Source organism: Strongylocentrotus purpuratus, unplaced genomic scaffold (assembly GCF_000002235.5).
Source record: "Strongylocentrotus purpuratus isolate Spur 01 unplaced genomic scaffold, Spur_5.0 spur5_scaffold_18, whole genome shotgun sequence".
Lineage (NCBI taxonomy): Eukaryota > Metazoa > Echinodermata > Echinoidea > Camarodonta > Strongylocentrotidae > Strongylocentrotus > Strongylocentrotus purpuratus.
Window position 1 is genome coordinate 13825011 of NW_022145603.1, and position 14344 is coordinate 13839354.

At 39.1% G+C, this 14344-nt stretch overlaps 2 protein-coding genes across 2 annotated transcripts; both read left to right on the plus strand.

Moving 5' to 3' along the window:
* On the plus strand, positions 1 to 6086 carry LOC105440667. The gene is made up of 4 exons (XM_030989628.1): positions 1 to 719; positions 753 to 1909; positions 3452 to 3597; positions 5783 to 6086. The coding sequence occupies exons 1-4, from the start codon at positions 41 to 43 to the stop codon at positions 6084 to 6086; spliced, it is 2286 nt and encodes a 761-aa protein (XP_030845488.1). The 5' UTR covers positions 1 to 40.
* Positions 6087 to 6128: 42 nt separating this feature from the next.
* LOC105442829 (NACHT, LRR and PYD domains-containing protein 3-like) lies at positions 6129 to 13693 on the plus strand. The gene is made up of 4 exons (XM_030989632.1): positions 6129 to 6165; positions 6665 to 6697; positions 7820 to 9462; positions 13658 to 13693. Exons 1-4 carry the CDS (start codon positions 6129 to 6131, stop codon positions 13691 to 13693), a joined length of 1749 nt encoding a protein of 582 aa, XP_030845492.1.
* Positions 13694 to 14344: the final 651 nt, after the last annotated feature.

The window sequence follows — 14344 nt, forward strand, 5'->3', positions numbered from 1 at the left end:
GCTTGTTCCTATGACTGACTGAGTCAATTGATTTGCCAAGATGCCTGTATCACTAAGTGAGTGGAGGGTCCGAATCGGAACATTCGTCCATTGGATTAGGGAGTATGAGGTTAAGGAGAGGAGAGAAAGATTGCTTAAAGAAAGGATTCGAAGACTGAAGGTTCTTTGCAAGAGACTTGAAGAGAAAATGGGTGATTCTGGAGAGGAGTCCGAAGATGACAAAAGCAGACAAGATGGCCCTGATTCCAAGGGATGTCCTCATAAAACTGCGAACATTCGGTCGTCAGGAAACTCATCAGATATCAAGGACTTATTAACTTCATGTGATCAGTGCATACAGGAATTATTAACAGCAAGTGATTCTCATATCAAGGAGATACTCACCCCTTCTGATACATGTATTAAACAATTGCTGACACCAAGGAGAGAGAGTTTGGAAAGGATTCGAAGGCTGAAGGTTCTTTGCGAGAGACTTGAAGCGAAAATGGGTGATTCTGGAGAGGATTCCGAAGATGACAACAGCAGACAAGATGGCTCTGATCCCAAGGGATGTCCTCATAAAACTGCGAACACTCGGTCTTCAGGAAACTCATCAGATATCAAGGATTTACTATCTTTATGTGATCTGTGCATACAAGATTTATTAACAGCAAGAGATTCTCATATCAAGGAGATACTCACTCCTTCTTGTTGTAGCATCAAAGAACTCATTACCCCAAATGACTGTAGCATCAAAGAACTCATTACCCCAAATGACTGTAGCATCAAAAGTCCAAACACGTTGAATGGTTCGACTATCAAAGATGTAATCACAGCAAACGATTCTGGTATCAAAGAGCTACTTACGACAAATGATTCAGAAATTCAAATTCTGGTCGGGGCAAATGATGCCTCTAGAATTCAAGATCTAGTCAAGTCAAATGATGATTCTAGAATCCAAGAGCTACTCAAGACAAATTATTCCAGTATCAGGGATCCAATTACACCTAAATACTGTAGTATAAAAGAGGTAATCGTATCCAAGAATGATAGCACTAAACCGCTTGATATCCCAAATGCTTCCAGTATCAAAGATCTCATTACACCAAATGATTCTAGCATCATTGGTCTAATCACGTCAGAATATTATAATGTCAAGGATCTCATCACATCAAATGATTCAAAAGTTAACAGTCTACTAACTCCTAATGAGACCAACATTAAATGGCTAATAATGCCGGACGATGACTACATTGAAGAGCAGCTTGCACAAGATTATGATTATGTCAAAACATGTACATCAGATGATGAAAGCATAGAACAGGATCGCCAAGTTGGTGATTTGGAAGAACAGCAGATGTCTGATTTTTCAATTTCACCGCGTCATAGTTTGTCAGACGCTTCCTTGAGGGAGCTACTTACATCCTATCCGTCAACGAAAGGCCTTCGGACTCCAACTGATTATTCAAACACTGATCTACTCATACAGACTTCTTACATCAAAGACCATGAAACCCAATCAGATGGCTCTGTGAAAGAGCTATTGTCACAAGGTTCACGAACCACAGTTTGCCAACCATTTGCACCATGTGATGATTTCCTGGTGGAGCTCCTAAAACCAACTGTGTATGCAAGCAAAGATGTTCCTTCAATTGACCTTTGTTGCCATGAACCTGACAGACAAAATGAGCCATTTTCTGAAGAGAGTGGCGAACTACCTCATTTCGTGGGCAAAGAGCAACATCCTCAACCTGATACTATCACCAAGGAAGCAACTGATGATGAACTCCTCAAGAAGCATCGTACATGTACATCATCAGGGAGCTGCAAGAAGTCACAGACTGAAACCAGTATTCTCATGGCAGTCAAACGCAGTCCTGTGGTTCCATTCGTCTCAAGTAAAAACTGCATCTGCGACAGATATGGAGAGGTGGGTATACATACTATTTCAATCATCCCTTTTTGTTAATTCATTGTTTACTGGATCCAGATGGCTCCTATATTAAAGCCTATGGAAATGAAAAAATATCAGTAGTCAGTGGGTTAAGTAATTGTAAAATTACGAATAATAATGTGAAGGAAAAAAATGTAAGCAAGAAAGAGAGGAGCATCAGGTTGATGCCATCAACAAAACACATTTTCGCAGAAAGGGCACCTTATTCAAAGATTTTGTACTTAAGGTTTGAGGGTTTCAATCCTTGCAGGACAAGAATTTTTCAAGGGCTCAATTAGTTTCAGTTTTAGTTTTATTTTCATTTCCAATAGAACAAGCAATATAAACAATTATAACAAGAAGTCAATATACATTAATATAATGCATTTTGAAAATCATTAATTAGATTACAAAAGAGAATGTGTGCAAGTTAAAAGTAAAAACTGGAAATGGAGCGCTTCACTGAGAAGCATGTTGTTCTGCAACTTCGCAAGAAAAATATTATTCTTTCATTGCTACATTGTTTTGATATAATTCTATGTTTCTCAAAACAATATACATTCAAAAGTACTTTGTCTGGAAGTTGGAAACCGGCAATATTTGATAGAAAAATAGCGATTTTGAACCTCTAACATGTTGCCAATTTGATTATTTGAATAATTATTTTCCTTTAAAAAAAACTTTTCAAACGTGTGTGTGTGTGTGTGTATTGGGTTTTTACAGACGTGTATAAATCAGAAATGATTATTTACGTCTGGGGACCGACCTTCAAACGTCACCATCCAAAAGACGTGACTCAGTTTTGAACCTGCGTCCTCGGCTGAATCAGTTTGTAACTTCCACTGTTAGCTGAGTTACAGGCGCACGCCACAACGCCTAGTTTGGTCATGCAAGGTGGACACAGTACGTGTGTTTATAATTTTTTCCTTTTTTCAGACATGCATCTGGCATAATATTTAGGTACTGGGTCAAAGGATATCGAGTCACACCACAAAATGTGGAATGACTGTCTCAAAAGATATTATGACCCTTGTCCTAGAGTGATTAAGCTATGGTCATTTTGCCCAGGCCCCTCTTGTTTTTTAGGGCATCGCTCAGTCGCCGCTGAGATTTAGCGCGGAGTTAAAATTTGGGTGGCGTCTGCTCAATTTTCACTCGCCGCCAGAAATACGGTCGCTGCCCACGCACTGATCTAATTGAGCGTTAGCCGTCCAGCGATTAGGTAAAAAATCAGTGGGTCATCATCGGCCACCGCCCGGGCATCACATGGGCTCTACAGCCCGCTCAACTTCTCCAAAAATCGTTGGGCGATGCTTAAATTCCAGCGGCGACTGAGCAGGCTACAAATCGGGCGGCCGCCCCTCTGAGTTGTGACCATAGCTTTAGTGATGAATGAAATGGAAGAATTATACACAAACAAATAAATATATTCTTTTGATTAGGGAATAACAAGCATTTCCTCGTTAGATAATGTGCTGATGAAGTGAAATATGCTCATTTATAAATTATTTCACTGTCTTGTCTCTCTTTTTGTTATAGAAACAGATGAGAGAATCTGCATCATCTTGTCATGGACTGTCCTTGAAGTCAAAGACAGATTTGATCTGTGGACAGATTCCTCCTCTCTCCGAACTGCTCCTCTTGAAATCTGGTGATGTAGAGCTCAACCCAGGCCCTCGTGAAGCGTAAGTCTCTAATATTTCTTCAGCTAAATTGACATATGAATGTTCACTTTCAACAAACTCTACACCCACTTTTATCAAAATTTACTATTTTTTGCAATATAAATTATGTACTATTCTTTTTAGTAGACCCGCATACATTCAAAAGGTTGAATTTTATACGAAAATGTAAATAAACACTTCTGGTCTGTTTCTAGCATGTTAAAGATACTATGTCCCTTTTGCAGCCAACATCAAATTCTGAAGAACTTTGCAAGAACTATGAATGTGTCATGTATGTCCTTTCTGTGATATTTAAATGTTAGCAGTGTCCTAATATTCAAAATATGCAAGGAAACCTGATTACTTGTTAGACTTCACTGTCAGACACTATTGATAGACTGACTGGCTTTTTTTCTTCTTTGGTAATAACATACATAAAATGAGCATTTGTCTTCATTAATAACCCACTACTTGTAATGGCCAAAATTAACGTGATTGAATCGTTGTGCAACACAAAACATACGACCATTCGGTAAAAGGGTCTGAAAATCAGACTATTACTTAGATGGCATTTTGAAAAGGGTGGGGGTGAGTGCGAAGTACACATGTGCATACAGAGGTGATAATTAAATGCGCATGTGCGCGTAAACACAAGTACATACAACTTGCTAGGCCGTCGTCTCTTTCCAAAATTAGTAATTTATTGAATTTTCTCTAAAAAAAAAAGAAAAAAAAGGTATAGGGTCTAAAAAGAAAATAAGAGGAAGGAAAGGAGATGGAAAGAGAAAGAATCCTAAAAATAGTCATTTATGACATGAAATTGTACATATGTATATATATATATATATATATATATATATATATATATAATTCATAAAATAGTGTGTGGCAAAAATAGTCAACTGTGACTAATTGCCAAACAAAATCAAATCAAGAAGAAGAAGAAGAAGCAATCACTTAAGTCGATTTGACAACTAATGGTCGTTATTTTCCCACTAAAAGCCATTTTCAAGCCCTTTTGTTTTAAAGGATGTTCTAAATTAGTGTTGTCTTTCAAATGCTGTTGTAATTAAATCTTTTCATTTTTGTTGGCCTGTGAATGGAACATAGTACCTTTAAGTTCCAAAACATGCTACATCCACTTCAGTATGGTTCCAGAACTTGATACATTCATTACACAATGGTCTGCTCCAGGAGCTAATCCATTCTCAGAGTTTTAAAAGAAGTCGATTAATTACAAGAAAAAGACTGACACCTGGGTTTATTTAGGGAGTGATTGTGTTGTCCCAATACGTAATATATATATATATAAATTTCAAATTTAAAAGGCAAAATAGGAGTATTAAAAAACTTGCTTTTCTCAGAACTTTGCTTTGCGGATGTAGCATGTTTTGGAACATAGGCGTAATCTGTTGCTGATATTTCAGTGAAGTAGATTAAGGGGGGCTAAACATGAACGTAATGTGACACTCGGCCTATTTTAAATGATAATTGAAACTTTATATGATGTACTTCATATCATTTGTTTCTTCTTTAAATTTTATTTTGTTCTGTTCTTCGATAATTCTAGATATATTTAACTAGACCAATAGCCAAATACATTGAATATATTACCATGGACCCTCCCACAATGATTAACATGGACCCTCCAACAAACTAACCCAAATGATATCTGTTGCATTGAAGTGAAAATGAGGCATATACTTTGGTGTCTCACCGCTCCAACCGATTTACATAAATATATATTAAAAGACAATAATTAAAGCAAACTATCACTCCGTCCAAATGCAATTGATTTATTCAACGTGAACTCCTTTATAGAATACCGAAGTGTGATGTCATATACTGGCCAAATTGTCAAGGTTGCTTTCTGGTTCCAAACAATGTTGTACTATATAATGGTGTGGTGATCACACCAGCTCCAAACATTGAATTTGCCCTGCTCCAGCGCGTTGCTTAAATGATTTGCGGTAAACCTCATGCACAGCTATGTTTTTTACAACCAGTAACCTGGACGACGAGCGAATATGACGTTTGCACTTCGGTACTTTATTATTTTGATGTATGATTTAGTTTATTAATTTTCTTCTGAGAGAAGAAATGGTATGCGATACAATCATAGCCATATAGCACCAAACTGATCCTATTTTGCTCATGCAGTAGGAAGTGTGACCTATCCTTTCTTTCTCATCAATTTTTCTGTTAGAGCTGGGTGGAGCTTGGATTTGGAGAGAGAGGTGCTGTCATTGGTAAAAGACGTTTCTCCGGTACACTACTACGACTTGTGTAATGCTCTAGATTTCTCTCACGCACAAAGTCAAGTGATTTTAACAAAAAACCTCTTAGATGTGTCCAATGCACTGTCTGAAGTTATCTGCAGCTGGGGAGTCAAGCAGAGGGATGGCAGTAATTACAAGAGACTTCTAGCTGAAAAACTCAAGAGTGTAAATTTAGATGCGCTGGCAACAAAACTAGGTGAAGGTGAGGAAACTGTCAAGATGAACATTTGATAAAATTCTTTGTGCCTCTGCAAAGAAGTACCTGGAGGCATTATGTTTTCGGGTTGTCCATCCATCCGAACGTCCGTCTGTACGTACTACTCTCGTGATCGCGTTATCTCAAAAAGCGATCGATGGATTTCCGCAAAACTTAGGTCATGTATGTATCTTGCAAAGCCAATTAAATGATTAGATTTTGGGGTCATGAGGTCAAAGGTCACAGGTCATGGGTCTCATTATGTATGCAAAAGTAGCTTGTGGTCGCATTATCATTAGAACGATGGACAGATTACCATCAAACTCTTTTTTGGGGAAATTTAAACACATTCACACAGGCATTAATTAGTGTACTGTTGGGACCATGGGAAGGGGCACAATTAATTGTCATGCTTAGTAGTAGATTTTCTTTTTTACATTTGTCCAAAAGAATTTTGTGAAAACAGGTACTCCCTCTTCGTCAAGTTAAAACTTATGAGCTGTTCATTTGTAATTATGATTTCAGCATATTTCCTGTAAATATTGATCAACAATTACGTATTTATTTTAAAGAGCATTCAATTTAAATGGAGTTGTCTCATTTTAACTTATAGGTGGATACGCGACACAAGACACCCCAACTCAGGGTGAGTATACATGATCAAGTCCCGCAAATAGTTACAGTGTGAAATGCTGTTCTATTTTAGAAGCAGTATGGAACTAAGAAATCTAATGATATCAATTATATTTGAAAAAAATTAGATGTCAAGTCAAATATTAAAGGGCCAGGAGTGAGGCCAACATTTCCCAAAACATCAAAGCATGCATGTACATTACTAAAACCATACGTTGACAATTAACATATCTAACGTTTCAAAATTTGTTCATGAAATCTAGATTGTTCAAAAACCTGTTCAAAAATTGGTTGGGTTACTTGTGGGGAAGGTGTGAATAGCTTCATAACTACAGTTAGGATAGAGACATGGTTAAAGTTTAATTTGTCTCCGGTCATATGATGGTGAGTATATGCATGTGTGCGTGTGCATGATATGCGTCATTCATAGGTGGATATCTGGGTTGGATTTTTAGTTCATTCCTTGAAATTCCACCCATCCAACCTATAACATTCATTTTTACGAACAACTGGAACAGCCTATCTGGCCTTAGTTCTTCTATAAAGCGCTTAGAGACATTTGTATTAAGAACTATATAAAAATTAAATATTATTTATTATTATTATTATTATATAAACTGTCCTTTGCTTTTTATTTGTGACCGAATGAAAAGAGCAAGCGCAAACTTTGTTATTTTAGTGGCAGGTTCAGCTTCCTTATGAACATACATTATATGGCTACTAATAAGACATTTTTGTTCATGTGACTCTCCTCGCTTTTGTGCTAACGCATGCAGGGCACCGATGAGTGGTATATGCGCACTACTCATCAAAATATTGGTATGATCAAACTTTTATGTTTTTCTAGTAGTGTGAATGGTAGTCCAATGAAATCTTTCAAGTGTATACAAATTCTTTACTTTGTCCCCAGAACAAACAGTCCCAACTCGAAATCTAATCTAATAGCAATTTTAACCCTAACCTGATATCTTTGACAAAATGAAGCCCGGACCAAACATTGGATCCTCATTTTTGTCCAATTTAATTTCCATGATGAGCTTCCCTCTTACTTCCCAACAGGTATTTATCTCTTAAACATTCTACTCCATATCTCACTATATGGTCTGTTGATATAATTTCTCTGTATTTCATACAGGGGCTAAAGACAGACGGGATACACCCCAGCCAGTCGTAGACATGTCAGAGGATGAGGTTATCCAATGTAGTGAAGACTTAAAGACTTTCTATCGCGAACATCTATGCAAAATCAAACCGGATCCGTTTGATTTCCAATCTTTGAGGGAATTCGAACAAATCTACACCAACTTAGTATTGCAAAGGAGAGGTATGACTAAAACCAAATTGGACTATTCTGCTCTCCTTACTACAACGGTCAATGGAGTACTTCCTAAACGTTTTCTGATTGAAGGTGAAGGCGGTGTTGGTAAAACGACCTTCTGTTCTAAGATCGCATGGGATTGGATCAAAGGATCTCCTGAGTTTCGGCGCTTCAGTTGGGTTCTTGTTATACCCCTGCGCGAGGTTGACAAGGGTCAGACCATTGGTGATATTATGAAAGACTATCTCTCCGAAAATAACATTGTAAGCCCTAAACAGATCGATAATTACATATTATCTCAACCCACAAAGGTTCTGATTGTACTTGATGGACTCGATGAGTATGATGAAGAACTCTCTGCCAAAGAAAGCTCAGATATTTCTCAGATTCTGCGATTAGAGAAATTCAAGCAATGCATAGTTCTGGTAACAACAAGACCGTGGAGGGCGGATCAGATCAAATCCAATATCGTATTGAGTAGGTCTTATGCTTTCATAACAGTAGAAGGATTTGATGATAAAAATGTCTCGACATACATCAGCAAGTACTTTGTGGACGATAAAAAGGCGGGATCTGAGCTGATTCGGTTTATTGAAGCGAATGATGTAATCAAAGAGAACATGGCTCCCTTCCCAATTTTCGTAGCAATGCTATGCATCTTATGGGAAAATTGTGACAGTGATAATCGAGAACAAATACGCAAACTGAAGACATTTTTTCAGTTATTTGATAAAATGATCATGTTTCTTGGAGACCATCATGTGTCAAAGGTCACCAAAGTGTTACATGTAGCCCATCTGGACAAGGAAATGGAAAATATCAAGCTTTGTTTGCAAAGAATTGGATCGATTGCCTTCTCAGGACTCCTGAAAAAGAAATTAGTTTTTAATGAGGAGGACTTCAGCACGTGTAAGGAAGCCATGGAAACATGTTGCAGAATCGGAGTTCTAAGTCGAGAAAATCAAAATGTATCTAGATGGAAAAGAACTATGACTGCTTCACAGCCTATAACCACTAGCGTGTTCTTTCCTCACAAATTATTTCAAGAATATGTTGCGTCTGTTTATCTTGCCTCTATATATGACACGAATCGCAGTAGGTACAGTACAACAATGGGTAAAGTATTGAAGCCTAACCCACAAGAATTCCGTTACCTCTTGTATTTCACCGCTGCCATGGGAAAGAAGATTGGTCTGGATATTGTCATGCAAATATCAAAGGATGTAGACAGAAGTACGAGTCATTTTTATAGTACCAGTCTGATAACAGATGACTTTCTTCAGCAACATAAAAGAAATTTTAATTTTCTTGTAGATGTCACTTTTGAAGCGTATAACAAAGACACAGCGAAAGTAGTAGGTCAACGGATATATGCAAACGAGAGAAAACTGACTATCGATAAAGGCATGCCTGCTCACACAATTTCTGGTTATTTATTCATCATGGAACAGCATGGAATGGTTTGTTACAGTTTTATTTATATTCCGCATACAAAGATTTTAAGTCTCTGATTGGTCTAAATTGCAGGCTTGAAATTCACTACCGTCCGCTGGGCATTAAAACACAGACAAATATTGTGTTTACAACAAAAGTCAATGAATATGCGCAGTCAGAGACGGATGTAAATTTCCTTACAAATAATTACACTTTGATATGCCTATTTTGTTGAAATGCGTGTATCCCTTTTTTGAGAATTGACACGAGGGATGTGATATAGGCCTACAGGGGCAGCGATTTCTTGTCATGTCCAGGGGGGGGGGGGGGAGAAATGCGAGGGAAAATATGTATTCCGTTCGTATCACAATGATACTAACAGAATACCTATTTTTTTTTTAAAATATAGCGACCGAGCTAGAAGATTTTTGCATTTTTAATAGTCTCAAAGCTGCTCTCTTGGGCCCTCCAGAGCCTAAAAGTGTGTTGCAGTCTTTAGTCACTATTTGCCATACATTTTTTGTTTGCACTTTTTCAAATTTTCTGGGGGATGTGCCTCCCCCTCCCCCCGGGATCGCCCTAGCGGTATTTAAAACAAATACTGCATTTGGGGGGGTCATGCCTATTTCAGTGGGGGGGAGGGGGGAGGGGGGAGGGGGGTGTAGAGGCCAACGATTACCAACAAAACTAGCCACCAATTACCAACAAAATTAAATGTCTAAATATCTACAAATTTAACCCTATAACCCCGGGGCCGAAGGCTAAATTGTTTTTCCTATTGACTATCTAAAGTACTTGCGTATGCGCAAATGGTCATTTTCCTCGACGACATAAATATACGAATTAGTTCATCAACTTAGTCGGCATCATAGCTATACATTTTAATGCAGGCGCGGAGCTAGGATCTTATTTTAGGGAGGGGCGGTAGTGAGCAAGCTAATCACTTAAAGAGCGCGCAGAGCGCACTCATTAGGGGGGTGGGTGATAGGCCTCCCGCGTGATGCGCGGAAGCTTTGACGTTTCTTTAAATTATTAGGAAAAGAAGACAATATTTTGAACCATTCTTGACTGTTAATTCTTGACTGAATAAAGTTTCCCCCCCTCCCACGCGAAGCACGGAAGTCTTGGCGTTTCATTAAATTATTAGAGAATGTAGACGATTCGTTAAACCGTGCTCGACTCTTAACCCTTGTCTGAATTAAGTTTCTTCCCCTCCCGCGCAAAGTACGGAAGCTTTGACGTTCCATTAAATTATAAGAAAAAGCAGACGATTCGGTGTATTGTTCTCGACTCTCAATCCTTGTCTGAATAAAGTTTCCCCAAGTTTTGACGTTTCATTAAATTATTAGAGAAAGAAGACCGTATTCGTTGTACCATTTTCAACTCTTAATAAGCCCTAATTGTCTGAATTCAGTTTCCCCCTTTAGCGCGAAGCGCGGAAGCTTTGACATTTCCTTAAATTATTAGAGAAAGCACACGATTTGCTGTACAGTTTTCGACTCTATTAATCCTTGTCTGAATTCAGTTTCCCCCTTCCCGCGCAAAGCGCGAAAAGCTTAGAACTTTGATTTAATTATAATAGAAAGAAGACAATTCGTTGCACTGTTTTGGACTCTTATTATTCCGCTATTTATCTGAATTCAGTTTCCCCTTCTCGCGCGAAGTGCGGAAGCTTTGACGCTTCCTTAAATTATTAGAGAAAGCAGACGATTCGTTGTACCGTTTTCAACTCTTAATCCTTGTCTAAATTCAGTTTCCCCCTTCCCGTGCAAAGCACGAAAAGCTTAGATGTTTGATTTAATTATCATAAAAAGAAGACAATTAGTTGCGCCGTTTTAGACTCTTATTAAGCCCTATTTATCTGAATAGAGTTTCCCCCTCTCGCATGAAGCACGGAAGCTTTGACGTTTCCTTAAATTATTAGAGAAAGCAGACGAGTCGTTGCACCGTTCGCGACTCTAAACCCTAATTTGTCTGAATTCAGTTTCCCTCTGCGCGGAAGCTTTGACGTTTCCTTAAATTATTAGAGGAAGAAGATGATTCGTTGTACCGTTCACGACTCTTAACCCTAATTTGTCTAAATTCAGTTTCCCTCCTCCCGCGCGAAGCACGGAAGCTTCAACGTTTCCTTAAATTATTAGAGAAAGAAGACGATTCATTGTACTTTTTCGACTCTTAATGAGCCCTAATTATCTGAATTCAGTATCTCCCTTGCGACGAAGCGCAGAAGCTTCGACATTTCCTTAAATTATTAGAGGAAGAAGATGATTTGTTGTACCATTCGCGACTCTTAACCCTAATTTGTCTAAATTCAGTTTCCTTCCTCCCGCGCGAAGCGCGGAAGCTTCGACGTTTCCTTAAATTGTTAGAGAAAGCAGACGAGTCGTTGTACCGTTCGAGACTCTTAACCCTAATTTGTCTGAATTCAGTTTCCCTCCACGCGGAAGCTTTGACGTTTCCTTAAATTATGAGAGAAAGCAACGATTCGTTGTACTGTTCTCGACTCTTAATCCTTATCTGAATTCAGTCCCCCCCTCCCGCGCGAATCGCGGAAGCTTAGACGTTTCCTTTAATTATTAGAGAAAGATGACGTTTCGTTGTCCCGTTCTCGACTCGTCTAAATGAAGTTTCCCCTTCCGCGCGAAGCGCTGAATTTTGGCGTTTTATCAAAATATAGAGAAAGGGAGACGATTCGTTGTACCGTTGTTGACTCTGAATCCTTGTTCGAATTCAGTTTCCCCAAAAATTTTAAACCTCTGATTTCTTAAGCTGATATTATAGGAAAGTGAAACTTCGAGAAAATACAAGTATTGTAATTGTAGTCATTCTCGAAGTCGTTACAGCGGATAAAAAGTCACAGTTCGTAGGGAAAAAAACTTGTCGGCCAACCGACAATATACATCTCACCGACTTCAAACTTCTGCATTGATATAGTACACGAGGATAGAGTAAAACACCGACACAGCAACATATTTACCCGTGTCTTTCTTGCTCCATCGATGAGACGACTCCCAACAACCCCTCTCTCTTTTACTCCCACTCCTCCTCAGACTCTTACCTCCCCTCTCTCTCCTCTCTTTCATGCCCCTTTTTTTTTTTTTCCCTTTTCTCTTTTTCCCGACGGCAGCGCAATTTTACTGACAATATCCTGACAAGTGGGGGGGGGGGGGGAGGTGTCGCACCCCCACACCCCTTCCCCCCCCCCCCCCCCCCCCCCCTTTGGAGACGCCCCTGCGTGAGCACCATATTTTTTTCGAGATCACTTTTAGTCCAGAATCTGGCCGATTAAATTTTGATCTCCACGGCCACCACACCAACCCAATGTGACCGCCTCCTACTTACTCACTGCCAGCCGAAGATGGCGTGATCATTAAATTAGGGTGGCCGGTGAAAAAATCTTAGGCTGGGGCATATGGCTGGGCGTACGATTTCGTTGGAAGCGCCATCTTCGGCGGCTTGAAGCAAGTGTAGGGAATATAGACTTATAATTATTTAAAAAACGGCCAGATTCTGGACTATATATCCTTGTGCAATAGTTATAACCATGTCCCTCAAAGCAATCAATACTTGTATATTATTGAATATAGGACAAATATTTATAAAAGTATGTGTATCTAAAACAGTGTGTAATAAGAATTGTATAGTAATTATAACATGTTTATGTCTATTTCAGGAGACTTTAGTATTCAGAGACAGATCATGCAGCCCGACTGTATCACGTGACCTAGCAGACGTCCTATTCACATTGAACTCATTGTCAAGATTAGAGTTCTATTGTACAACGTTGGATCGTGACTTCTACAAGTTAATGCATACACAATCTTCTACAATGGTGGTAAATATATATTATTATTTAAACAGAATACTAACGATTACAATTCGTCGTTATCAGTAAAATTTTAGATTAAGGTACTATTACTACTAATCGAGCGTACTCGCACTGATTTGACAAGCTTTTTCCATTCAGTTCTATTCTCCATGATCTTTGGGAGCTCCTGCCTTGGTAGACAGGTGTCTTTTTCGTACTGGTCAATGTAAGTAATTGCTGGGCGCCCTCTGGTGCGTTTGCCCCTTGAGGGCTCCCAAAAGAGCATTTGTCAAATGATTTCACTCTTGCTCCTCCAGCAGTGCCCACTGAGACGGAGGCGGGGGTCTCTCAGTCTGGCTGAGATCGGTGTAATGTCCCAATACAATTCTATATTGGTCATATGGTCCCTCCAGTTGACATTTAGTGCTGCTCTCAAGAGTCTTGTATAGCAACCATCCAGTTGTTTTTCAAGGCTACTCGTCAATGTCCAGGCTTCTGATCCATAGAGCAGTACAGTTTCCACTGAAGCCCTAAAGCAGCGGACTTTCAGTTTTCTACCAAGGTTTGATTTCCAAATGGCTGTCAGCTTGTTCAAAGCCGTCCAGGCTTTCGCCTTATGGATATTCAGATCTTGTTTTGACTGATCAACCCACGAGCCAACCCAAGGTACCGAAAGTTTTGGACCTGCTTCAACTTTGTCCTGTCAGCAGTACAAATCTCGCCTTCATGAAGGTTGTACGTCATGAATTGTGTCTTAGTAGTGTTTAATTGTAGACCGACTTGGCTTGCTGCAGACTCTACTTGTTCTAGGAGCTTCTGTGCCTTTTTTTCCAGATTGTCTGAAATTAGTGCAATATCATCAGCAAAGTCGGTATATGTGATCATTACAGCAGGATATCTGTTACTTTTCCTTTCTTGTAGGGTGAATGCCTAGATCCTCAAACCCTTCAGTAGCTATCCTTGGAGCATAATCCAATGCTATATTGAATAGGTATGGTGCTAAGGTATCTCCTTGAAGTAGTCCTGCTAAGATGGTAAAGGAGTCAGTCTCTCCATCTGGTGAATGTACTTGAGATGTGGTATCTTTTGTACATCACCCC

What these genes read in the sequence shown, in the direction of transcription:
- LOC105440667 (XM_030989628.1), top strand. Translation starts at nt 41, where the DNA reads ATGCCTGTATCACTAAGTGAGTGGAGGGTCCGAATCGGAACATTCGTC. An exon ending in TCTGCGACAGATATGGAGAG is followed by an intron (nt 1,910 to 3,451) that starts GTGGGTATACAT and finishes TTTTTGTTATAG; the next exon opens with AAACAGATGAGAGAATCTGC. An exon ending in AACCCAGGCCCTCGTGAAGC is followed by an intron (nt 3,598 to 5,782) that starts GTAAGTCTCTAA and finishes TTTTTCTGTTAG; the next exon opens with AGCTGGGTGGAGCTTGGATT.
- LOC105442829 (XM_030989632.1), top strand. Translation starts at nt 6,129, where the DNA reads ATGTTTTCGGGTTGTCCATCCATCCGAACGTCCGTCT. An exon ending in ACAAGACACCCCAACTCAGG is followed by an intron (nt 6,698 to 7,819) that starts GTGAGTATACAT and finishes TATTTCATACAG; the next exon opens with GGGCTAAAGACAGACGGGAT. An exon ending in TCATGGAACAGCATGGAATG is followed by an intron (nt 9,463 to 13,657) that starts GTTTGTTACAGT and finishes TGGTCCCTCCAG; the next exon opens with TTGACATTTAGTGCTGCTCT.